The sequence below is a fragment of the Kryptolebias marmoratus genome, linkage group LG9 (genome assembly GCF_001649575.2).
Source record: "Kryptolebias marmoratus isolate JLee-2015 linkage group LG9, ASM164957v2, whole genome shotgun sequence".
NCBI lineage: Eukaryota > Metazoa > Chordata > Actinopteri > Cyprinodontiformes > Rivulidae > Kryptolebias > Kryptolebias marmoratus.
In genome coordinates, this window is record NC_051438.1 from 27,126,665 (window position 1) to 27,150,195 (window position 23,531).

General features: G+C 37.9%; 1 protein-coding gene across 2 annotated transcripts; it reads right to left on the reverse strand.

Moving 5' to 3' along the window:
• Nucleotides 1-2,905: 2,905 nt before the first annotated feature.
• On the reverse strand, nt 2,906-11,391 carry pcgf1 (polycomb group ring finger 1). Of its 2 annotated transcripts, none has more exons than XM_017417422.2 (9): nt 11,252-11,391; nt 8,898-9,003; nt 8,655-8,807; nt 8,377-8,448; nt 7,886-7,988; nt 7,703-7,745; nt 4,675-4,758; nt 3,355-3,435; nt 2,906-3,087 (listed from the first exon to the last, which is right to left on the reverse strand). In XM_017417422.2, the coding sequence occupies exons 1-9, from the start codon at nt 11,336-11,338 to the stop codon at nt 3,037-3,039; spliced, it is 780 nt and encodes a 259-aa protein (XP_017272911.1). In that variant the 5' UTR covers nt 11,339-11,391; the 3' UTR covers nt 2,906-3,036. The 2 variants fall into 2 exon arrangements, with proteins under 2 accessions (XP_017272911.1, XP_017272910.1); XM_017417421.2 differs by having other exon boundaries at nt 4,675-4,761.
• Nucleotides 11,392-23,531: the final 12,140 nt, after the last annotated feature.

Here is a 23,531-nt window from a genome sequence, read left to right on the forward strand (position 1 = left end):
GACAAAAGAAGTAATGAGCTGGAATCGCAGAGGTTGAAAAGTCAAGTAGGGCTTTTATTGTGAAGGCCTTTGGACTGGCAGCAAGACCAACGTGGAGGATGTAAAGTAAAAAATATAATTTAAAAAACCTTCCATAAAACAATCTAACCCCTACTTAAAAATAAAAAAATATATATATACTCATTTGGAAAATAATTTTGATAATTTAAACCCAACAGCAACAATTCTAACCATGTAAATATTTTTTTCCCTTAAAATCTTAAACTGAATTTTAATATCATTGTTTACACTCCTGTATCATTACCTGGAAGCTGTTCATTCATAAGTGAGTGTTTTCTTCCAGACTGTTTAAACCTCAGTCCCCTCAGCAGCAGCCAGAGTTTAAATCCAGACAGATTTATTTATGAAGCAGTTTTCAGCAACAATTCGGCTCAAAGTGTTTCTGAAACCTTCATCTGCATCATAGAGTCCAGATAGAAACAGAAGATTTCTTCTTTTTCTTCACTTTTGTGTGAAAAGGATGGAGCTGCACAGGATGAGCTGAAATAAACCTCCAAAACAAATATGAATATGTTATTTTAAAGCTAACAGCCTCACAGGACTTTTAGTAAAAATTATTATTATTAGTTTTATTATAAGGACTCTGAAGGGACATATGCAGAGTTTAGAAGTGTGACATAAGGAAACTAAATTCGTGAACTTGTGCTTCTGATTAATGTAACACATTATTCTGAGATTTTAATATTATTATTAATAATAAAACTGCACTTACTAAATGCTGTATTTGGATAACATCAATAAAATGCACACATTTCATTAAAAATACTTACAGGTTATAAACATACATACTTTAAACAAAGTAATAATCATTTGATGATCACATATTAATATTCTCACCTTCCATTATTTTCTTTAGACTTCAGGAAAATGACCACAAATTACTGAACTTTGCATTTTAATGACAGAAACCTTCTTGTATGAAGTTTAAATTTAATTCCCGTCCATTACGAAGCAGCTATGTGCAATTACTTCATCTTTTTGAATTTCTTTAACTGAAGGTGTTTTTTTAATGTTAAATTTTCAGGAAACATATTTAATATGTGATTTTTCACTTCTAAGATTTATTTTTTATTATTTCCTGATGTTGTTGACAATGATTTGGCTTCAGTCGTGCAGTCTGGGAAGAGTCAGGAAGAAGATGTCTGTATATTTTGTTCAGTCTGTGTCAGGTTATCAAATCTCTTTTCTGGAAAAAATGGCCAACATGAAGCTCGTCTGATGCCTGAACAGAAACAAGTCTGCCATCTAGTGGTGGTCTGCATGAACTGCAGCTGGAAGAAGGGGTGCGGGCTCAGAATGGACAGTTTTAATTAAAAAGAGACAGTTCTTCACTGAATTCTTTTAAAAAGTGGTAAAAAGCCTCACAGATGAGGTGAAATGAAGCCCAGTCAGAGCTTACATTCTGTCATGACTCAGAGAAAAACAAGTTTAACACATGAAGGTTAGTTTGCTTATTTTAAAACAATTTACAGGAAGTCAGAAAACCCTGCAGATGCTGCTGAGCTGTGTTGTTAAAAAGCAAAGTTTCTGAGAGTCGCAAACACAAAATTAAAGGTCCGAACATCTCAGTCCCTGCAGCTTCAAACAAGTTTAGCTGGGATTCAGGAAAAACTGAAACTTTCTGCAGGTTAGTTTGTTTCTGCCACTGTCACAATCATTGAGGCCCTTTTTAATTTGGGAATAAAACTTTAACTTCATGATAACAAATGTTAAAAAAGAAAAAAAAGCTCAAGTCTCCCCTTTATTGGTTTGACAAATAAATTAAATAATCTTCATTAACTGCATCTCAGATGAATCCTGAAAGCAAACTTCTGACTCTGAATATGCTTCAGATTGGTTTAGTTGATGATAAAAATGGAAATGATGAGAAATTAAACCTGGGTTAAGATGGTTTGCATATATACAGCACGTCTGTGAGCGAAGAAAGTTAAATATTTGGGAAAGTTGTTGTTGATGAGATGGGGAGAACTTTTTGACAGGAGAAAATAAAACTAAAACAAGAGACAACCTGAAACTGCAGTCAGGGGGCTCCAATCAAAGCAACTCATTACACGGCAGCTCTGGAACAGCCCTAAAAAGATTATTAAACAACTAAAGATACAAGAAAAACAAAACTAAATAAATGTTAGAAACCAACATCAGTGCTACAATAATTCAAACAGGAAAGCAGCTGCAGTCCAACAAGGAACGATTCACAGAAAGATTTTATTTCAACACAACTATTCCAGACATGAGACGCTCCGAAACATCCGAGCGGCCCGGCTCGAACCCGGAGTTCGTTTCCTAAAACAAGAAACTGATGGAGTTCAGAGGCATCCACCTGCAGGATCACAGCTGGAGCTTCAGCTAAAAGTTGCTGCAGAGTTTTTATATCTGCATTTAACATTCACAGAAAGTCAAACTGAAACATTTTAATAACTTTGATCAAACTTGTAACTAATACAGTATGGCTTAGTTTAAATAAAAAACTGGAACATTGAACTGTGGTTTGAACTTTTAAAATGCTTAATAAAACTAAATTTATGATAATAAGTTTGGTTTTATTAAAAAGATTAGCAAATATAAATTTTGACACTTAAATTGAACATCAGAACTGCAGGAAAAACTTTTTTTTTGAAAGTTTTACCACAAAATGTATGCAGGGAAGTTTCATTTTTCTTTTCAAAATCTGTTCTCAAAGCAAAGATTTGTATCAAACAACTAAAGTCTGGAAGACAAATTAGACTTAAACAAGTTGTGATAAATAAATGAAAGAAGCTGCCACGTGTTAAAGGGACGAACATTTTAAAGGCAACAAACTCGACGTCAGAAGAACATTTTTATTTTAGGAAAAAAGGCACCGTCTGTTTTTTCAACTTCAGATTTATTGTCAAAAATACAAAACAAGGAAAATAAGTTTATGTACACAAACACTATTAAAATAGAATATGTATTGTACAAAAAAAAAAAAAGTACAGCTTTGAAGTGAAGCCGCTCCTATCTGCTCCGTTTGTCCTTGATGGTGTAGTGAAGAACTAACGGCTGAGCCTGGAGGGACACAAACAGCAGCTTGATTTCAGCTTTTAAGGAGGTAAAAACACATCCAACCTTTTGCTACATCCACTTGTAAATTCTCTGATCAGTTTAAAATAATGTAAAATAAACAATACAGTGATTTATTTTATCCCGTCTTGTGAAATTCAACTAAATTTCATGGAACTGTGACGCATCTTTGGTGAAAATTATACATTTTTCCAGCCGAGCTGCAGGATAAAAAGGTGAAGATGTGTGCAGCAGATAACAGGTGTACTGTACCTTTCCAAACCAGTGTGAGAGCCATAACCGTTTCATTGTCATGTGATCAGGCAGAGACTCGTTATTAAACAACATCTGCACCTACAGGGAGACACAGACAGAGAGAACATCGACCTTAAAACCTCCTGCTTTCTGGGCTTCAGTTTTCATTTAGGTGTCTGCGACTAAAAAAACCAGGGAATAAATAAATAATAATAAAACACAACGTCTCACTTCTTTCACATTCTGGATCTGAAACCGTCTCGAGGTAAAAATGTCGCATCACGCTGCAGCTCAGGAAAAATTTTATTTTCTTAACTTTAACTCCGGAAGCATCAACACCTGAAAACGCTGCGTGCAGTCAGAACAAACTCTGCCTGAGAGCGTCACCAGAAGGCTGGAAGAATAACGGAACGCCGTGAACTCAAGTTACAAACTCATGACCACATGAAAGCAGAGTCAACTTCACACAACAACACCGTTAAACAGACTTCAAGTCAGAACTCATCTTTAACAGAAACTAGAAGCAGCTTTTTCTCTTTTTTCAATGTTAACTGTTAAAAAGTTATTCCCCTTTTGCAAATTCATATTAAAGTTGCTGTTTTGCATTAGTGAGTAAAATGTAATTAAACATTTACGGAGTGACAAAACATGTTATACGAGCTCCTTCGAGCAGATTCAGATGCAGTTCTGCCTCTTGGCCACAAAAACTCTGAAAACCGCAGCTGCAGAAAACAATAAAACCACAAAATTACAACAAGTATTCACACCGAGATCGATGCTGAAACCCACCGGTCACTTAAAGGTACTCACTGCAAAGTCATGAAGATCAGACACAAAAAAATTAAAAAGTCATGAAGTAATAAACTTAATTTTTCTTATATGGATGTTTAATCTGTCTTTACGACGCTGCCCTGCTTGATCTGTAATTTGTTATTTTCATTTTTATTTCCACTGAAACATCTTCTCCAGGACTCTACGGCGGTCTGATGCTTCTATATTTGTTTACCTACACAGACTAATGTAGGTCAATCATGTGACTCAAGCGTCCACCTGGTTTTCTGCAGATTCAGTCGATTATTTTGTTTACATTGACTGTGGACCTGCATTTCTGATTGGAAGGCTGGAATAAGCTTCTTCAAACTGAACCATCTGATTTAGATCCTAATAATGTTATGTTTAGAACGTCTGAGTTTTTACATTACAGTAAACACATTTAGGTGTTAACCGTAAAAATGTGTGTAAAACTAATTAACAAACTCACCATCGTAGAACATCTCTGCGAGGTACAGTGAGTTTTAACATCATGTCTCATGTGATGCTGCAGCGCGGCTGACTCACCTGGTGTTTTTCCACATTTAGTCTGTGACAAAGCACTTTCCGTAGATGTCTGACCTCCGCCCGCACAGAACACCGTACAAACTTCTGCTGCAGAAACGAGACACAACAACGTGCTGTCAACTTTAAGCACAACAACACAATCTGTAACTGACAAATACAACAGAACAAGTGATTCAGATCACATATAAGCAGCTGCGTGTTTGTGTTTCCAGCCACAGCTGAGCTTTCAATGGGAATGTTCTGTTTATATTCCAAAATAAGTCATTCCATTTATTTTAACCATGGAGGAACGTCCCTCATTTACTTTACAAACTGCAGACTGTGCATGAACACCATCACCAGCAGTGGTGTTGTGGTGGTTTTGCCTTTAAAACTAGAAGCACACGCTGCTGACAGCCGGCTTAAGAGTTTGCATAAATATACCTAAAAGTTCTTGATGCCAATCCAGATTCAGAAACAGCAACTCTGAGTTACTGACATTAACACTGGGGTAACTATAGGAACGGGCGCGGCGTTCTTCTGTTACTTTCAGATTTACAGTGAAGAAAGTCGGAGCTCGCTGCTGGAAGCTTCCCGCTCCCCGCTGACTTATTAAACACTCTGAAGCCACGCAGCTAAACTTGCATTTTTCTCATGCCTGCACAACAAGGGTGCAGTATTTCTTTTATTGCATGGGCAGAAATCTTTTCCACTCAATTTACACCTCTGTAAAAACAAAAAAAAAAAACACTGAATCTGACTCGACAAGCGGGGGGGAGAGGGGGGGGGCATGTAGCAAAGATTAAGAGTCAAATTTAAATCCAGGAGACTGCAAGGACACAGCTCGGGTTAGTAAACTGATCCGACATTACTCTCAGGAGTGCGCTTCGTTTTTATACATTTATGACTTCTCATCAGAAGCTAATCCAGTTTAAAAGGTTAAACTGAAAAACAACTGCATGTAAAAGGACAAGAAACATGAAACAAATAAAGCTGCATGTTCCCATTAAATAATGTAAAATTAGAGAAACCATAAACGACATTTCTGATTTTGCACGGGCATCAAAAAACACATGGGTGAAAAAACAATGAAAGATCACTTTTTACAAGTTGCTGAATGATTTAATTTACAGTTTGAGACGTGAGGGCATCCAGTTTGGGTATATTCTTCAAATTCTTCAGCTTTCCTAAACAAATATTTAGGAAAATGATTTAAGCTGAATCTATGGTGACAAAGACAATTTCGAAGCAGCAGTCCGCCCACAGAGGGTTCAGTTATGACACACTCAGTGTGTAATGATGATGACGCCACACGATGTTATTCATCCTTAGTTTAAAACCTGGGATGGTACAAGTCTTTTTTCCCTTTCTAAATATGTAAAACCACCCAATTAAAGGAGTTTTTTCCTTAAACAGTGGGAATCCCTGTGTCAGTGTGTTCAGCACCTAAAGTATTAATAGTTGAAACAAGGGCGCCCTCTGCTGGAAGAACAAAGTCATTGCAGTAAGAATGGCTCACTGAGCTGATTGTTGGGAGACTAGCTGAAGAAAAAAAACCCTCAAAATTAAAAATATGTGGAATTTCTCATTGAACAACGAGCCACATGGGAGCATTTTGAGCAGCCAGCTTTTAAACACAGCCTGTTTTTGTGCACGTTCTTTTGTTGTCCACCTCCGCCTGCCCTGGCTCGCTTTGTACCCACTTCAGCGGCTGCCTCCACATTTAGGATTCAATCTGCTGGAGTATACCAGTTTTTCAGTCATTATTATGGACATTTGCCTCGGATGGTTTCTGTCAGAGGACAGCTCCACAGCCTGAGACGAGTTTGAGACGCCTGCAGCAAAACTGAGACAGGCTGGAGAAACCCACCACAACTCTGGACTATGTGGAGAAAGAAACTGATGCACATATTTGTTTTTTAACATGTTCAGAACTCAAGCAACAAAGCTGCGTGTCTCTGCGACTCGTGCAAGGAAGTTGAGAACCCTGAAAAAGTCCTGAGACATTCAGGAGACATTTAAGAGACATTTAGGAGACGTTTAGGAGACGTTTAGGAGACTCCCTCTTGAATGTCGTTCACCAACTACTTGCAGCCCAGTGAGAAACTACCTTAAAGGAGCTGAAACAAACCAATTATATCCCAAATAATTCCTGTTTAAATCAGTGAAAACATTGTTTTTTCTTGTTATGTTTCTGTTTTTTTATTTATGGACGAGTCAGAATAATTCAGTAAAGTAAAATAAGCCGGTTCCTCCTGAACCAATGGATGATCATGTTGTGAACGTGTGAACAAGCCATGCAAGAATAGATTTGACCCAGAACTACTTTGCTGCAGACGTGAACCCAGAAAAAAAAAGTGTTCACTGCTGACATTAAGCGCAAAAATATGGAATCCTGGATTATTACCAAAGAGGTTGTGTTTTTCAGAAGTGTCTGTCAGTGAACAAGATTATTTAAAAACTAATGAACAGATTTTGATTAAATTTTCAGGAGACGTTGGGGTTGTCACAAAAACTAAATAATTCAACTTTAGTGGTGATCCAACACTTTTTAAATGACCCTATGGTCTTAGCTGAGGTTTGCCTTCTCTGAGTGCTTCTAGTAATACATGTTTTTTTTAAATGGCACAGTAAGGTTAGACTTGAAACTCAAACCCAGTAGTTTGACGAGTCTACAAAGTCACAACAAATTGCAAAGAACACAAAAAAACACGCAGTTTCGTCTGTTATGCAGCCCAGTTATTAAGAGAGTAACTGGTGGGAAATAAGGAATGATTTTCTGCCTTGATGATGTGCTTCTTCCACTTATCCTCTGTAATTACGACGCTCCAGCAGCAGCCGCTCTAAGCAGCTCTGAATGCTGCAGGCGTCAATAAGACACGGGTTTGCACAGCAGCGAAGAGCAGAAATTACCTAACGGTTAAAAAAAAAAAAGCCCTTAAAGACACCTTATCGCTTTGAAAGCATCCAAAAACCAGCTTGTCAACTTCACCAAGCACACAGACATTACTAAAACACATCTCAGGTTGTTGTTTGTGTAAAGTCTTACCTGCAGAGTAAGTTTTGTTTTATCTTTCCCTGCAAGCGATGAACTGTAAAGACAAACCAGAGACAGCTTTTAATTATTCCTGAAACAGACAGACACTGACATTATCAAATTCATTTAATTTTCAGTCTTTTGCTCTCTTTCAAATCGCGAGCAAATCAATTAAAGCTAAAACCCACAGCTTACCTGAGCCTTTCTAAACACAGCGAAACCTGCTCATCGTATCTGTAGAAGTGAGCTTTAGAGTGGTCGAAACTTGTGAACGGTAAACCTGTACCATCAGACACATCTAAAAGAGAGGAAAAAACAGAAGGTTTACCTTCAGAAACATACATTGCTGGTTTTCAAAAGGCAAATTATTGTTCTTTTGGCAGTCATAATAAAGTTCTGTGATCAATGGTTAGAATTAAACAAATAAAACGAAAAACAGTGAAATTTTATGGTTAACCTCAAACCTGCTGAGATATAAGCTTGGATTGAAATAATTCCACAACTGGGGTAAAAAAACATCTAAAATAAAGCTTTAATCATAAACATTTTTAATTGAAGTTGTACCAATTATCAGTGAAATAAACGGAGGTTTGGTTAAAGTTGCTCAATGAAAACTTGTGCATTTTTTGAAGCAGACATATTTTTAAACTATGACAGACAGAAATAATTGTGAAATGAAGACTCACCGTCTCCAGCTGGTTGGATGACTCTTTCTAGCCCTCTTGACTGATAAAATTCTTTAATTCTTTTGTCTTCACCTGAGTAGATGTCACAAAAAAACCCAAACATGAGACGTAATTTCAGCAGCGGACAAATCATTCAGCCTTTTGAGTTTAACACGCTAATGCTGTTAGAAGATTTGGATAACAGCTTCAGACTCCACAGGAACACAACCCACCGGGCTTTAAAGATAGATCTATGTTATAGATTATATTTCTGATGACAACTTGGTCCAAATACTTACTTTCCTGAAGACCAGGCACTAGTTTGTACACGATGTCCTGCATGACTCGATCCAGTTTGAGGTTGAGTAACGGCTGAGTTTCGTGGATCTTGATGTTGCACATGGGACAGTATTTGCTGGTTTGCAGGTATTTCACAATGCAGCTTTTACAGACTGTGGCGAAGAGGAGGAGAGTTACTTTACATCAACCCACTGATGGCACGCACGCTGACAGATACGAGAACTTAGGATTTACAGACTTACAAGTGTGTAAACATTCTGTAATTGTCGTTGCATCTATAAAGTAACCTGCGCAGAGGTAGCAGACGATGTGTTCATTCAGGTCCTTGATCTTCAACTTGACTTCCTCCTGAAATGAAAGAAAATGATATTTTAAAGCTCAAAGAATGAAGTAAAGTTAAATATATTTCATGGAATTCGCACTAAAGCAATATCTGAATATATAAGACAGCTAAACAAAGCAAGCAAATCCTTTGTCAGTAGTCACACTAGCTTTTAGGAGACTAAAATCTGTTTCCAGAACTACGTTCATGACTTGAGTTCTGGTTTCTATTACTACACAAACAGAACCCTTAGAAACACAAAAACACCAGTTTTGGATGGCAGCAACTCACCCTGAAGGACAAAGAGTCCAGCTACACAAAAAAAAAGCACAGAAACAGCTCAAAAGACAAAAAAGTCCAAGAGTCAGTTTTATTTATTTATTTAAAAGGTTCCCAACCTTAAAATGACTCATAAGTGTGTAAACAGCAGCCATATCTGAACTCTCTGAATGTAATAAAAGAAGAATACAAACACTGAGCTTTCCTTTATGAAAAGAAAATATAAGTTTGTCAAACAATTCTGTGCGACCACCTCTTCAAATGACACCAGGCAGCGTCACTAATCGAGAGCCCGTGGGTTCTTTTTAAACCTTATTTCAAACCTTTTTACTTTGATACTTTACTTTGAAGGAGATCAAATGTTTTTTTGTTATAGAGTACATTTAAAATAACCAAAGTACTGTAAAACAAAACCACGAAACAATTAAAACATGTTGCTGAAAACATGAAAATCATCATCATATTAAAACATGGAGCACAAAAGCTAAATTACTTGAAAGCCTCAGCTGTTAATCTCAATTAAAAGCCTTATGATGTGTTTTAAATGCTTTAACAGAGGAAAGACACTTGATGAAGAGTGTGTTCCACAGCTTTGGGGTCGATAAAGCCAAGGAACAACCTCCCTTATGACTAATCTAGAACGTGGAACATCTAAAGAAGATCAGAAGATCGAAGAATGAGGGCAGAAAAGTTCAGGTAAATATTCAGGCGAGTAGTGTATCTATTTTAAACCAGGTGAGATAGGAACAAGTTTGTTTTAACTATTTCATGCAAGTTTTGTTGAATATTTTTGAATAATTACAGTTTAATGCTGCAAACTCACATCACAGCAACATCCGACCACAGTTTAAGTGTGGCTGGATGTTGATGTCCTTTTCTAAATCCTTACAATTCTCCTACCTACAAACTTCTTTATTAATATGAACTATTATCAGAGTCTGCAGCCTCTCTACCTGATGTGTTCCCAAACATGCCCCAGAACCAGATCCTTTGCACAAGAACCGTTATGTGTGTATCTAGATCAAATCATGCCCAGAAGAGCCTCTTATGTTTTCTTGTGATTTATGTGACTGAACTTTAGAAACTGCTCTAAAGCCTCAGGGTTGCAAAGTTTTAACCCAGGGGTGGGTAATCCTAGTCCTGGAGAGCCACCATCCTGCAGGTTTTACTTGGTCCTCTGCTCCAACACACCTGATTTGAATCAATGGGTGATTAACAGGCTTCTGCAGAACATGAGGATGTGATTTAACCACTGAATCAGGTGTTGGAGCAGAGAAACAAGTAACACATGCAGGATGGTGGCCCTCCAGGACCAGGGTTCTCCTGTGATAATAACAGACAAATAAAGCAGCCATGATGACACAAGTCCAGTTTATCAGTTTCTTCTTCTGTCCAGGAAAAAGGTATTATCAAAGCTGCATTTTTCTCCCTGAATCCTGAGTGCATTTAGACACATCATTAAAGGAGGTGCTGCTTGACCCTGACCCTTGACCTTTGGTGGGGTCTATGAACGTATAAACTTTAAGAATTAAATCAGAGCTCCCTCCTAAAAAGGTCCAATCCATGTTTATGTAAAGAATAAAGAAGCGGAGACAGAAGTTAAGCAGTGAAAACACGGTCTGTCCGGAACAAACAACCCGGACCGCCGTTACTTCATCACACACCAACCCGACACCGGAGCGCCGCCGCTCCCACCGCCCGACCCCCGGTTCGCTCACACGGCGCCCGAAATACCGAGTAAACTCGTAAAGACGAGTGTTGGCGAACCGAGCGGCTCATCGGGAGCTTTCCTTCATGCCGCTCCGCAGAACAACACGGTCGGACCACGCTGGTGTACGCATGCTCAAACGTCGCTCGCTGTCTCTCACCATCAGCGCGGCGGAGAACGACAACCATCTGCCGTCAATTCGCGAGATAAACTCCCGTCCGGCGGGCGCTAAACTCCCGGTACGTCCTCCCCCGGTACGGGCCGGTGTCAGTAACTCCGCCACTCACCTCGTTCCTCAGCGGGTCCAGTTTGTAGACGGACTGAAGCTGATTTCGTAGCCGCATCGCTATAGCCATCGGACCTTGCTCCGCCATCTTTGGGAATTATGCTCATATCCGGGTAAACCGGAAGTGGCATTCTCTGCAAGTCGGAGTGAGTAAACTAGAAAATAAGAGCATCCCTTGGGCTTTTATTTTTTTCACCGTATATTTTTTTCTGCTCACATTGGTGTAAATAAATAATCTGCTTTTTACGGAGCCCCGCGGATCTGTTAAATAAACTTGTTTTTCAATTTGTTCCCTCTGTAATTTATGATCGTAATGAAGGATCCTGTTCATACTTCAACTATAATTACACATGGTCTGTTGTGTCTTTGCAATTAAAGATTAATGTGTTTGTATGGATTCATTTTTCATAGTTTTTGGCTGGAAATAACAAACTTATTCTTAAGTGACTTATCATCCTAAATGCAACTGTGTACAATATTATAATAAGACTTATTACTGCATAATAATACACAGCTTATGATATCACTAATTTGAAGCAACACAATGCCTGCATGTTTTGGTCACACTTTCTAGTTATTTGTGTAATGTACTACATAACTGTTTCTGATACAATAAAAAACCTAAATGTTTTACAGGGAGAATCAGTGGATTGAGTCTGACTTTCTTCAGACGCGTCCAACTCTTTGAAAGGAAAACAGTCGATAAAGAAAGTCTGATAAAGGGCAATTATTTAGTCACAGTGCCCAGGAAGTAAGTGTGCAAACCTTTCTGGTCACAAAACAAAGGTCATACAACTCATTTACAGATGTACATTTTTATTTTATTGAACTTATTGAGAGAAATAGTCATTTTGTAATGCAGATTTGACTGGTGAGCTCCTCTTCTAGTAGAGGAACAGATTATTTCACGGGAAAACTACTTTGGCACACCTGCCTAAAACAGGTTTTTGACAGTTTTGACAATTTGTCCAAATTGTTGAACTTATTAAAACATTCATATTATTATGTATAACAATATAGATGGATGCATACCACTATACAAGATGAAACAACCAGGATCCTGGAGTACATCAGGAAGAAAGCCCCCAGTGATGAACAGTGAATGTCTCAGGCAGCAGAAACCCAATCTGGAAGAGGAGAAAGAGGAACCATCATGGAAAGATGAGCTCCTGCTCAGCATGTACCACCGGCAGATTGAGGAGGTGGCTGATATCAAGAAGTCCTACCAGTGGCTAGAAAAGAGACACAGAGACTCTAATCATGGCAGCACAAGAGCAATAGAGGCCCAGGTCTATCATACCAGGCAGGACCCAAGATGGAGGCTGTGTAAAGATGCCCCTGAGACAGTCCAGCACATAATAACAGGATGCAAGATGCAGGCAGATGTTGGAATAGGAACAGGAACATCTGTACTGAGTATGGACTGGAAGTCCCACAGTCAAAGTGGGAGAGTCCACCTAAGGTGGTGGAGAATGGCAGGGCTAAGATACTGTGGGGCTTCATGATCCAGACAAACGGGTGATGGCTAACCAACCGGACATTGTGGTGACAGATGAGATACAGAAGAGAGCAGTGGTGATGGATGTTGCAGTCCCAAGAGGGAGAACAAGAAGCTGGAGAAACACCAAGGGCTGAAAGAAGAAATAGAGAAGTTATGGTGAGTCAAAGCCTCAGTGGTGCCAGGAATCATTGGAGCACTCGGTGCTGTGACCCCCAGACTGTAAGAGTGTCTCCAACAGATCCCGGGAACAACCTCAGAGATCTCTGTCCAGAAGAGCACAGTCCTAGGAACAGCTAAGATACTGAACAGAACCCTCAAGCTCCAGGCCTCTGGTAGAAGAGCTGAGGTTGCAGTAAAGTAGAACCGCTCATGTGGAAAATAGGGCAAACTTGGTGCATGTATAAATATCTGTGTGTGTGCGTGTATGTGTATAAAGTGCAGTGGTAATCAAAACCTTTTTTGAACTTTTTAATTAAAACATAGCTGAACTAATTAAAATAAACTGATGTTTCCTCAAAAATATTAGTTTTTGTTTGTGTTTTGTTTGTTTTTCCTCCAAAACTCTCAGTTCACGCTTGTAAAAAAATAAAATAAAAATCAGAACACGTCTGCAGTCTGTGTTTTGGACACGAGAGGGCGCCAAAGGCACGCACTAAACTTAATGCGTTACTTTACCATGAGCATTAAATTCTTATATCAACAGCCTGATTCAGGGTGTTTTAAATGCATATGTAAACATTACTAATTTACATGAACAGTGGGTTTATTCAGTATTTTATTGTGTGTGGTTGGTTTGTGGTCTGTGTTGTGTGGTGATAAATTGCAAAAAAAAGTACCTGAATTAGACTGGAATTACATCAGACAAAATGTGCCAAAATAGTACCATACCTGGAAGTGACAAAAAAAAGAAAAAGAAGACTGGGGACAACACTACAAGACTCAACACAGAGAACACTGCAGGTTTTGTAATCCAAGTCCTCTGACTACATTACTCAGGCATCATGAAGGGCGGGCAGATCTTACAACAACACGTAATCTCATTAGGTCTTCTAAGTTATGTCAAGCACTTTGATGTGTATATTAATAGTCTCTAATCAGCAATAAAGGATCAAAAAGTAAATTTAAAGATGCCGTAGGAAGAAACTCAACACATAAAAAGCTCCAAATCTAAATGAGAAGATTAGATTTTTATAAAATAAAAAAGCTTCAAACCAAATAATACTCCAGAAATGAAAATGCACAAACTGGGATTGATAAACCCAACACACACTGCAGACTATCAGTTAAATTAGTTTGGAAAACTTTATGCCACAAATTAAAACAACAGCTGAACTGAGTTTAATTGGCTTTACATGTCTGATCGCTCTAGAGATAACCCTTTCATTTAGAGAAGCACTTATGACTGAAGTGTTTGAACCCCCAGAACATTTTGGGGAGGGGGTCGAGTGAGTACTTCTCTCCCCTTCTTCAACAATGAGCACCGAGTGTCTCTTGAGGAAAGAACTGAACCATCAGCTCGGTGACCAGCAGCAGAGAACTGAGGTTGTTCTGGCAGCTTCCAGACTTAAGAATGCTTAAATATGTGTGAAAACAGAGCAGAGAGTTGAAATGAAAACAAACATGTTTCTACACAGTCATGTGCCTCGTGCATTTGGGACACACTTATTCAAATAAACAGCTTGTGTTGTGTTGTGCTATATTTTGGGGTTTTATGGGCTTAAACAGTGGTGAGACATGAAAAAAAGAAAACATCGGCTGAAACCAATTTATTTTTCCAGCAATCACTTAACCATCATTCACTTACAGGGAGCATGAAAAGTAATAGCTTTGTGGAATAAGTTTTTTTTCAAATGGTGAATAAAGTGTAATCTTGGTTGCGGCTGAATTGCCTTTGAATTATAGTTCCTGCCCTGTTTCAACAGGTCTTCTTATTGGTATTATATGTGGAGGTCCCCTTGATCCCTCCCAGAGGGCTTCCAACCTGTGGACCACCCAAAAGCTGCAGTCCTCAACAAGGACTTGCCCCTCATTCATCCTTTTGTAATTTTCCAGCGTAAAGGAATGACTGGCAGGTTTGTCTTATTCCTGCCATCCCAGCGACTCTGTAGCAGTCGACGTGGTTGTGTAAGCCATTTATTGAGTCTGTTAAATCTGGCATGAATGCTTTGTGTGTGGGTGTTTATCAGTGATAACTGAGACTCTGCTGAAGGTGCTCACTGCAATGTCATTGAGACTGATTATTAAAAAAAAGAATAAAGTACAAAATTAAAACCACCCTTTTTTCTGATGTCAATGTTAAGGTAATGCAGCTTTAGTTTAAAAATTTGTAAGCATATTTGTGACTGGATGATCAACAATGACAACATCCATGGAAGAGTCATTTGGGATCGAGAAGTCCAACAATTCTGAGTTATTGATACATATTTACGCTCAGATTTGTTGAGTAAACTATGCAAATAAAAGCGCTTTCTTTATATTGAGTGAATGCCTGCATTTTGAAATTACATACCTGGAAAACTGCTAGAGTAAACTCTTCAAACTGCATCGTTTAATATAGTTCAGGACACCTTTTTATGTTTGTTTTCATAGCTTATATTAGTGCCTTTAAAACTCTAATTTCTACAGACATTAAGAGATACAATTTGCAAATGATTTTGAACTTTAGGTGCCCCATATTGTTGATTTGCTCTGGATGAAATTCTATGAACCTTCTTGAAATTGTTCCACTTTCCGTCCATTATTTTTATCAGAGAAAACTTGGATCACCAAGCACATGGGACTTTATTCTCAAGATGAAAAAAACAGTCTCTCCGCGACACAGTCCAGTTCAGACTATAAACTGATACATAGAGAAGACAGAAGCAATATATTAAATTTCTAAGCAGCCTTTTAGAGTACGAGGAACTGTAGCGATCAGTCTCGCTTCGCCGAGCCTTCACAGTCAGGCCTTGTGTCCCCCCGCTGTCTGCAATTTCCTCTTGCCATGTAACGTCTTATCTGCTGGGTTTGTGAGGTCACTGCTTATCTGACTGACAGAACTTTGACTCAACATAATATCCAAATAACCGGAGGGCCTGAAGGCTCAGGAGGATCACAGCAAAGAGTGAGAACGAGTCTGTGAGCGGGAAGTCAAAGAGAAAGACTAAACTCAAGCCTTTCATTTATTGTCATTACGTCAGAATCACAGATAATAGATCCCCCTTTTTATAATCTGACAGTAGTTTTTCTCATTCTTCGCCTTCATTCGAGATGATTATTTTATCTGACAGGCTAGACACCTGCCAAGACACCAAAGGCAGCAGAAAAGTTAAGAATGAAAGGATTTTTGTTTCTGTCAGTGAATTAACTGGCAGAAACTTAAAAAAAACAACATAAGGAATGAATTTTAATCTTATTTTTCAGTTTGATGTTTTGATGTACGTCGAGCTTAAAGGAATAGTCCAGTCATCTTTGAAGTGATGTTCTGTGTAATAGTTATTCATGGTTAGTATCTTAATATCAGTATCAGTTTGGAGAAAGAGGCAAAAGTCTTCATCCAGGCTAGGCTAATGGCTAGCCAAACAAGGAGCTGTTTTTCATGGTTTTATAAAACAACTCTTAATCAAAAATGACATACCGAATGAAAAATGCTACATAAGCTTAAATTTAACCTGTACACTTTTATATGACACTGCTTGTTTAGTTTGTCGCTGTTTTCTCAACCTAACAATGTTTAAGTTATGATGTGAATACATGTGTGCTGAGCAGAAGTGGACCGTGTTTATGCCACCGAGGATGGGAATGCCTTAGTCTATTTAATCCAAAGTTTTCTCCGCTCCTGACAGACTGATATATCTACAGCCTCAGCTCAATCTGAATAAACGCAGTGTATCCATGCTGACGGCTTACGGTACATTCACAAATGAACACAGGTGTTTGGTTGAGAAAACAACAACAAGCTAAAAAAAAAACAGCTTGATGCAAACGGGTGGAGGGTAAATATTAGCTAATGTGGCGTTTTTCCACACTGGAATGATTTTATTAGCCTGGAAAACCATTAAAAACTAGCACCCATTCACCTAGCCATTAGCCTAGCCTGAAAAAGACTCTTGCCTCTTTCTCCAAAATCTGTGCTCACAAGATACTAACTACTAATAACTATTGTTTGAAAATTGACTGGGCTATCCCTTTAAGAAAACTACATCAAATCTAAATCAACTGAAAACTCAAATCAGGGAAAGACCCCGTTTACCTCTGTCCTGGATGCACCATGCAAAAACTACCCTGTAATAGGAATCTACATTTTGGCATGCCAAAAAGGAGGCCCCCGTCCTTCCTCTCTCGCTGGCTCTCTCGGAGCAATCAGAGCATGCAGGGGTGGGCTGCAGCCTTTGTCTCTTTTGCTCCAGCAATTGGCCACCAAGTGGCAAGCTAATGACGAGAGCCCTCTTGGACTGGCTCCAGAGCAGTACAGCTTGTTCTGTTTGATGGGCAGGCATAATGAATGATGTAGTGCAAGCCCTCAGGCCTCCCCATGGCACAAAGCCCCAAATATCACAATCTGAATTACTTCAAATACTACAAAAATGTCCAGGAATTTGCTTCATTGAGAAAATGTTGCCAAGACGTGCAGACAGAATCACGAGCTTGCACAGCAAACCGCTGACAAATCCAGAGCAGCAAATAAAAAAAAGAGTAAAACAGCTGCTGTGATGCATCAAACACACCTGTCACTGGTGGATCTGACAGTTTATTTATCACCCACTTCCAAAGGCAGAAGGGTGATCATGTTTTTGCCAATATTTGTGTGTGTTGTTCAGAGTTTTAGCATAATATCTCATGAACCACTAACTGGATTTAACTGAAACTCTCAGGAAGAAATTATTAGATGTACTTCTACAACTAATTAACTTTTGAAGTCAGTCCAATCCAAGATGGCTACCACAATCAACTGATCTTAGAAAATACATAAATGGCTATAGCTCAGTCAATTTTACAGATATTTCCCAAAGATTTGGTGGCAGTAGCTGAGAGAAATTCACAACATATACTCTAATCTTAAAATTATCCCATAAAGTGGTTTTATCAACCCTGTCTGTCTGTTAGTAAAATGTCTCATGAACAAATGGATGGATTTTAAAGGAAAAGCTCAGGAAGTAAATGCTAATTGTTCATCTGCAACTGATTAACGTTTGGAGTAAATTCAGTTTAAGATGGCTGCCACAGCTAATCAACATTAGCCAACAGAAAAATGGTGAACCTGCAGCCTTCTTGCTATGAGGTGACATTTTCATGATCATTAAGTTAATAATTAACTGATTAATTGTATTTTAAAACCAACAGATTTTAGGCCAAAAAAAGGGAACTAAATTACCAAATTTGCCAAAAGTTTAATCTATATCTCAGTCAATCATACAACGTTATTTACAAGGTTTGACCAAAATGGCTCCAGTTCCATTACTTCTCATGATCAGATGATCTTAGTTTAAAAATATGGCAGAAAAAGTGGCGGGCGATACAAATTCTTTCAAGGAATGTTAGGCCTTTAATTGGTTACAAGAAATCACACACTGGATTATTTTTATATTGTTCAAGACAAATATCACAAGTAAACAAGATTTTTTTTTTAATCCTCCTGTTGCTTTCGGGTCAAATTGACCCAAAGTTACAAGGGCTTCTCTACCTTTCCTCATCTCTCTCTCATTTGAGGGCTCCAGAAGGGTTAAAATCGCCATAAATACAAAAAGTTTTTCATATTCCTGTTAAAAACAAACTAAATTTAATGCATGACAAGCTATAAGATTCATAAAAAGATTAAAAAAAGATGCAAAATGATATTTGAATGCATTAAAAAGACATAAAATCACCTGTAATACAGAGAACAAAGGAAAAATCATGCAAGCTTAACTGGAAACTAAACATCTCAGACATGCAAAGCAAAAGGAAGCAAAACAATGCACAGTTTTAAGACTGAAGGACAGATATTTCTTCCTCTTTTATTATCCATCTTCCTTTTAAAAACGGCCATATTTGTACCAACAAGTGAGTTTAGTTAAACTCTATCAAATAATAACACAACAAGAAGCATTTTCCCCCTCAGTGGCTTCTGCTGTGTGATAATTCCTGGTTTTAAGTCTTCAGCAATACGTCTGATCATTATCAAGTTGTACACGTTGGCTGTTGTTTTATGCTCCTGTTACAGTGAAGTAAACATGCAGTTCTTTTTTTAAACTCAGGTCAAGATGCTACAACATCTGTAGCTCAGTTATGATTGGATAACTAACAGGAACAAATCAACCTGCCAGCCAGACGACAGAAAAGCCCCATTAAATCTTATTAATGAGGCATGAAGGAGCTTTTTTTGTCATCTATTGATTTTTTTTACTATTGTATATATATGTATATATGTGAGTGTGTATCCACTTTTTTGTGAATGTGTGTTTAGCCCGTGTAACATGTTATGGTCATTTTAAAGTGTTTCAGCTATTTTACAATTACTTTTAAAATCTTCAAGTTACAAGAGGCATAAAACCTGAATACATTAATTTAGAAAAAGTTCAAAAAAAGCAAAGAAAAAGTAAAAGAAGTTCATCATTTAGGAGTGTTTTGTTTATGAAATTTACCTGAATGTATTTTATCTGTGACATCCAGTAAAGAACAAGAAAAATCTCTTCTTGCCAGATATAGTTTTTTTATTATTTATATAAAAAAAAATGGAATTCAGTGGATTTGTCTGTCTTGTTCTAACTCAGACACACTGTACTGTACAAACACACTCACGGTGAGATAAGTTGATTTCTTTCTTGTATTCTAAATCCGCACACTCATAATGACAAGTAAATTGTGTCATTTACGGATAAGGGCATGTTGCATGCCAGATAATTTCCGTGGCTTTTGTCGAGACTTCTGATTTTTGCGATTGCTCATCTCTCACATGACGTGATAAAAATATTACGATGAAATCTGAGGCCATTCATGCGAGACTCTCTTGATCTTTCTTTGAAAGTTAAGACCCACAAAGTTCTTCTGGGCGCACTTGTTCCTCTTGTCTTCTGCTTTGTTTGCCCTGTTCTGAGTTATCGTGCAGCCATCTTATCTTCACGGGCATTTAAGAGAATAAGGGTAAAGAGATAATAAAGTCATCTCAGAGGAAGCATCATTTCAATCCCAAAGAAGGATGCAGGCAGAGTAAAAGCCTTCATTGCAATCTGTCTACAGCCGGTTCAGGCTTAGATATTACATTTGTGACTATTGTATTAAAAGTAATGCATTTTCTAAAAACATCCCTTTTTAAAATATGATAGATTAAAGTGTCTGCAGATGATGTTACAATGCATTTACATTAGACAGAAAATAAACTCAATATCAGAAATGGTGCCCAAAAGCCACATATGCAGTTATTTATTATTATTATTTCTAATTTGTAATTCGTTTCTTGGGACTCTCAATGGAGACAGAAAAACTTGCTTTATGGAAAATTTCTTTGAGGCTTCTTTAAAGGTGTACAAATACAAATATTTAAAAAAAATACATCATTTGATGTGCTTTCATACAGATCTGGAATCACATTATTAAAGATTTAATCGATTAAGGAGTGTTGTGGTATCAGCTGCAACATGTATGACGTGGCCACATTCAAAAGTAAAAAAGGCATTTAATAATATGATTTAATTAGCATTTTTTTGTGTCAACAAGTAGCCTATTGGACTGGCGACTTGTCCAGGGTGTAACCCGGCACCAGCTCCTCGTGACCCTGAACTGAAAAGTGGTTAAGAAAATGGATGGATGGAGGTATTTATTTATTCTAGATGCACATATGTGACACATATGTCCAACCAGATTTTTTCTTCTTTCTGTTCAGGGTTTCAAGACGATGGTTCTTATGCAAAGCTCTTGGTCCATTTATGTTCCAAACTCTCACCTCTGGTCATGAAGTGTGAATCGTGACTGAAGGAATGAGATCATGGGTTTATAGGCAGAGTGGCTGGGTTCAGCCTGAAAGATAAGAGTAGAGTTGCTGCTACTCTGCATTGAAAAGAGTCAGCTGAGGTGGTTTGGCGCCACGTCCAACCTGGAGGAGACCCCTGGGCAGATCCAGAACTCACTGGAAGGATTCCTCTCTGACCTGGTAACATCTTGGAATCCCCCAGGAGGATCTGGAGACAGAGATGTCTGTGTTTGCTCTGCATCCAAGCCAGTAATAAGTAAAAACCAGTGGACGAATGGATGTTTTGATCCCCCTTGAAATGCTGATATGCTTTTTACTTAATTATAAAAAAACAAAAAAACACCTCAAACTATTTTTTTGTTGTTGTTGTTCCCCCAAGCCTGTAGAATATGGAAATTTGAAATTTATGATTAGAGAAAATTACTTTCTTAAGATTTTTTAGTAACTTTAGTTACATAAATAGTTACAAAAAGAGAAATTATGGATAAAATCTAAATTTAAGGATTCTTTACCCCCCCTAGGTTGTGCCCAGCTGTCATCTAGCAGCAACTACAAGTTTAGGACTAATAGAAGCAAATTATAAGTTAACATTTTTGTATTATAGTCTCACAAATCCTGATTTCAGGAACAACTGAGCTGCCCAGAAGCAGCTGCTTGCAACATTCAGATCCACATCAGAGTGTTATGGTCCGGGTTAGAGATGGCTCAGACACTGTGTGTGTATTTATGTGAGATAATGGCCACCCTTTGATTCCCAAAAGTGATTTTGTTCAAGCTTTCTGGTGCATTATTTCCTTTCTCTGAAGAACTTTGATGAGGATCCAGAAGAGAAGACCCTTATTGCCTGCACTTACTGTGTCAGGCCCTCTTCTCATCATCTTCTCTTTCAGTCATGCTGGCGGTCTTTCATCTATCTCTGCGATCTTCTTCCGTAGCATGCGACTGCCGAGATTGCCAAGCCACCGGGGCACCTCTCACTGCAGGAGGAAGTACTTTATCTGCGAGGATCATCTTGATGACGCTCAGCGTTCACTCTCACTGACATAAGAAGATCGGTGTGGAGTTAACGCAGCACATTTACCACACAAATACAGAAAAATTACAGTATACTCAAGATTAAAAGGGAAGAGGTTATTATTCATCTAGATAACATTTAGCAACATTTAGGCCAGATTTTAAGGATCTAAACTCCATCATTTCTCTTTCTTCACAAGTTGATTTCTAAGGTTTCTAAGGTGCAAGGTTCTGTTTTGCCAGTTTTGAACATTTTTGAGTTTGATTTTTTCTTATTTCTTGTTATAGTTTTTTTGTAGCTTTGTTTCTGTGAACATACCTTTTGGTTTTTGTATTTATTTTCCAATTTTTTTGTTTAATTACCTTTTTCTCTGTCTTCTTTTTTCACATACTAACACTCACTTATCCCTCAGTTATTTTCATCTCAGTGTTGGGTTTTAAGTTTCTGCCTTACAGTATTAGTTTTGTAGCACTGGAGTATTGTAATAAACACGTTTAGTTTCATCCACCTGCCTCCTAATAGCCCTGCTTTTGGATCTTCATCCTTGCCTTCAACACAATCCCTTCACAATCCTTTTAAAAACAACCATTTTTCAGGAGGCAAAGTGAGCCACTTCACTCTCTGTCTTCCTTCTTTTTGGAGTGCACATCTCCAGAGACTGATGGTACAGCATTTAGCTGCCATGGGAACATAAATTTAGATGTAAACTACCACAAGTAACCATTGTAGTAGAGGAGATACAACACCTGTAGCCAGACAGCTTATACTAGCTTATACTTGCATTTATACTCAATTAAAATAAAAAAATAGCATAAAAATCCAGATTTGTATGCATTAATATATAGCAGTGCATCAGTTAAATTGGGCTGACTATTCTTTTTATAACATGTATAATCCCAAAAGCACTACTTAATAAATTGCCCCATGGATATATAAACTGCTTGACTTTATTATGCTTATTTTTCATAAGCATTGCTGTTATAGCAGTTCATACATCTGCATATGTTGTCACCATCTTTAAACTAAACATTTCATTCAGTCGCACTGGTTTAGCATCATGTTCACCCTGCAGTGGCATCTGCAGACTCCACCAGTATGCGTAAAAGAATACATCATGTTGTGTGAAACAGATTTAGTTTGCAGTGCTGAAGGTCTAGCTATCATTCATATTTTTTATGTAAATTTAATGTAAAAGCTGAACTGATGTCTCCTGCTGTTAACTTTCTGCTCAGAGGTCAACCTCACCTAAATCATGAGCCACAGCTGCAAAATTATCTAAAATAACATTTCCCCCCAATGTTAGAGGTTTTTCTTAACATCGGGGAAAACATGACATAATGAGGAAAATTAAGCATAATATGAAGTTAAGAAATTAATGATGTCATTAGTTTCAAAAGGGACAAGACAGTATATAAGATTCTGATTGTTTTGTAGCCTTTAAAGCTCATACTAATGTCAAATGCTGCTTTAATAAAGAAAATTAAAGTAAGATTTTAACAACTTGTGAAATTTCATGAATAGTGTTTATACTTGAATGAAAGGTCAAGTTAGTTTATAGTCAACATTATGAGCAAAAATCCAACCCAAGGTCCCAATTTCTGTTAAATTAAGAAATTGTTAAGTGCCATAAATCATTTTTCAGGTTGTGCCCATGAAATCAGGGGAAATCAAACACTAAGTGGTGCCGGATCAAAAGAAGGCATTTTTGTTTCTGCAAATCCTTTGTAGTGAAGTTACTGCGTTTCACCATCGTTTGACATTTATTTACTGTATAGGAAAGAATGGTGCCATCAATTATGGGCTTGCTAGTGCTGTTGTTTACTTTTGCCAAGCCCTGA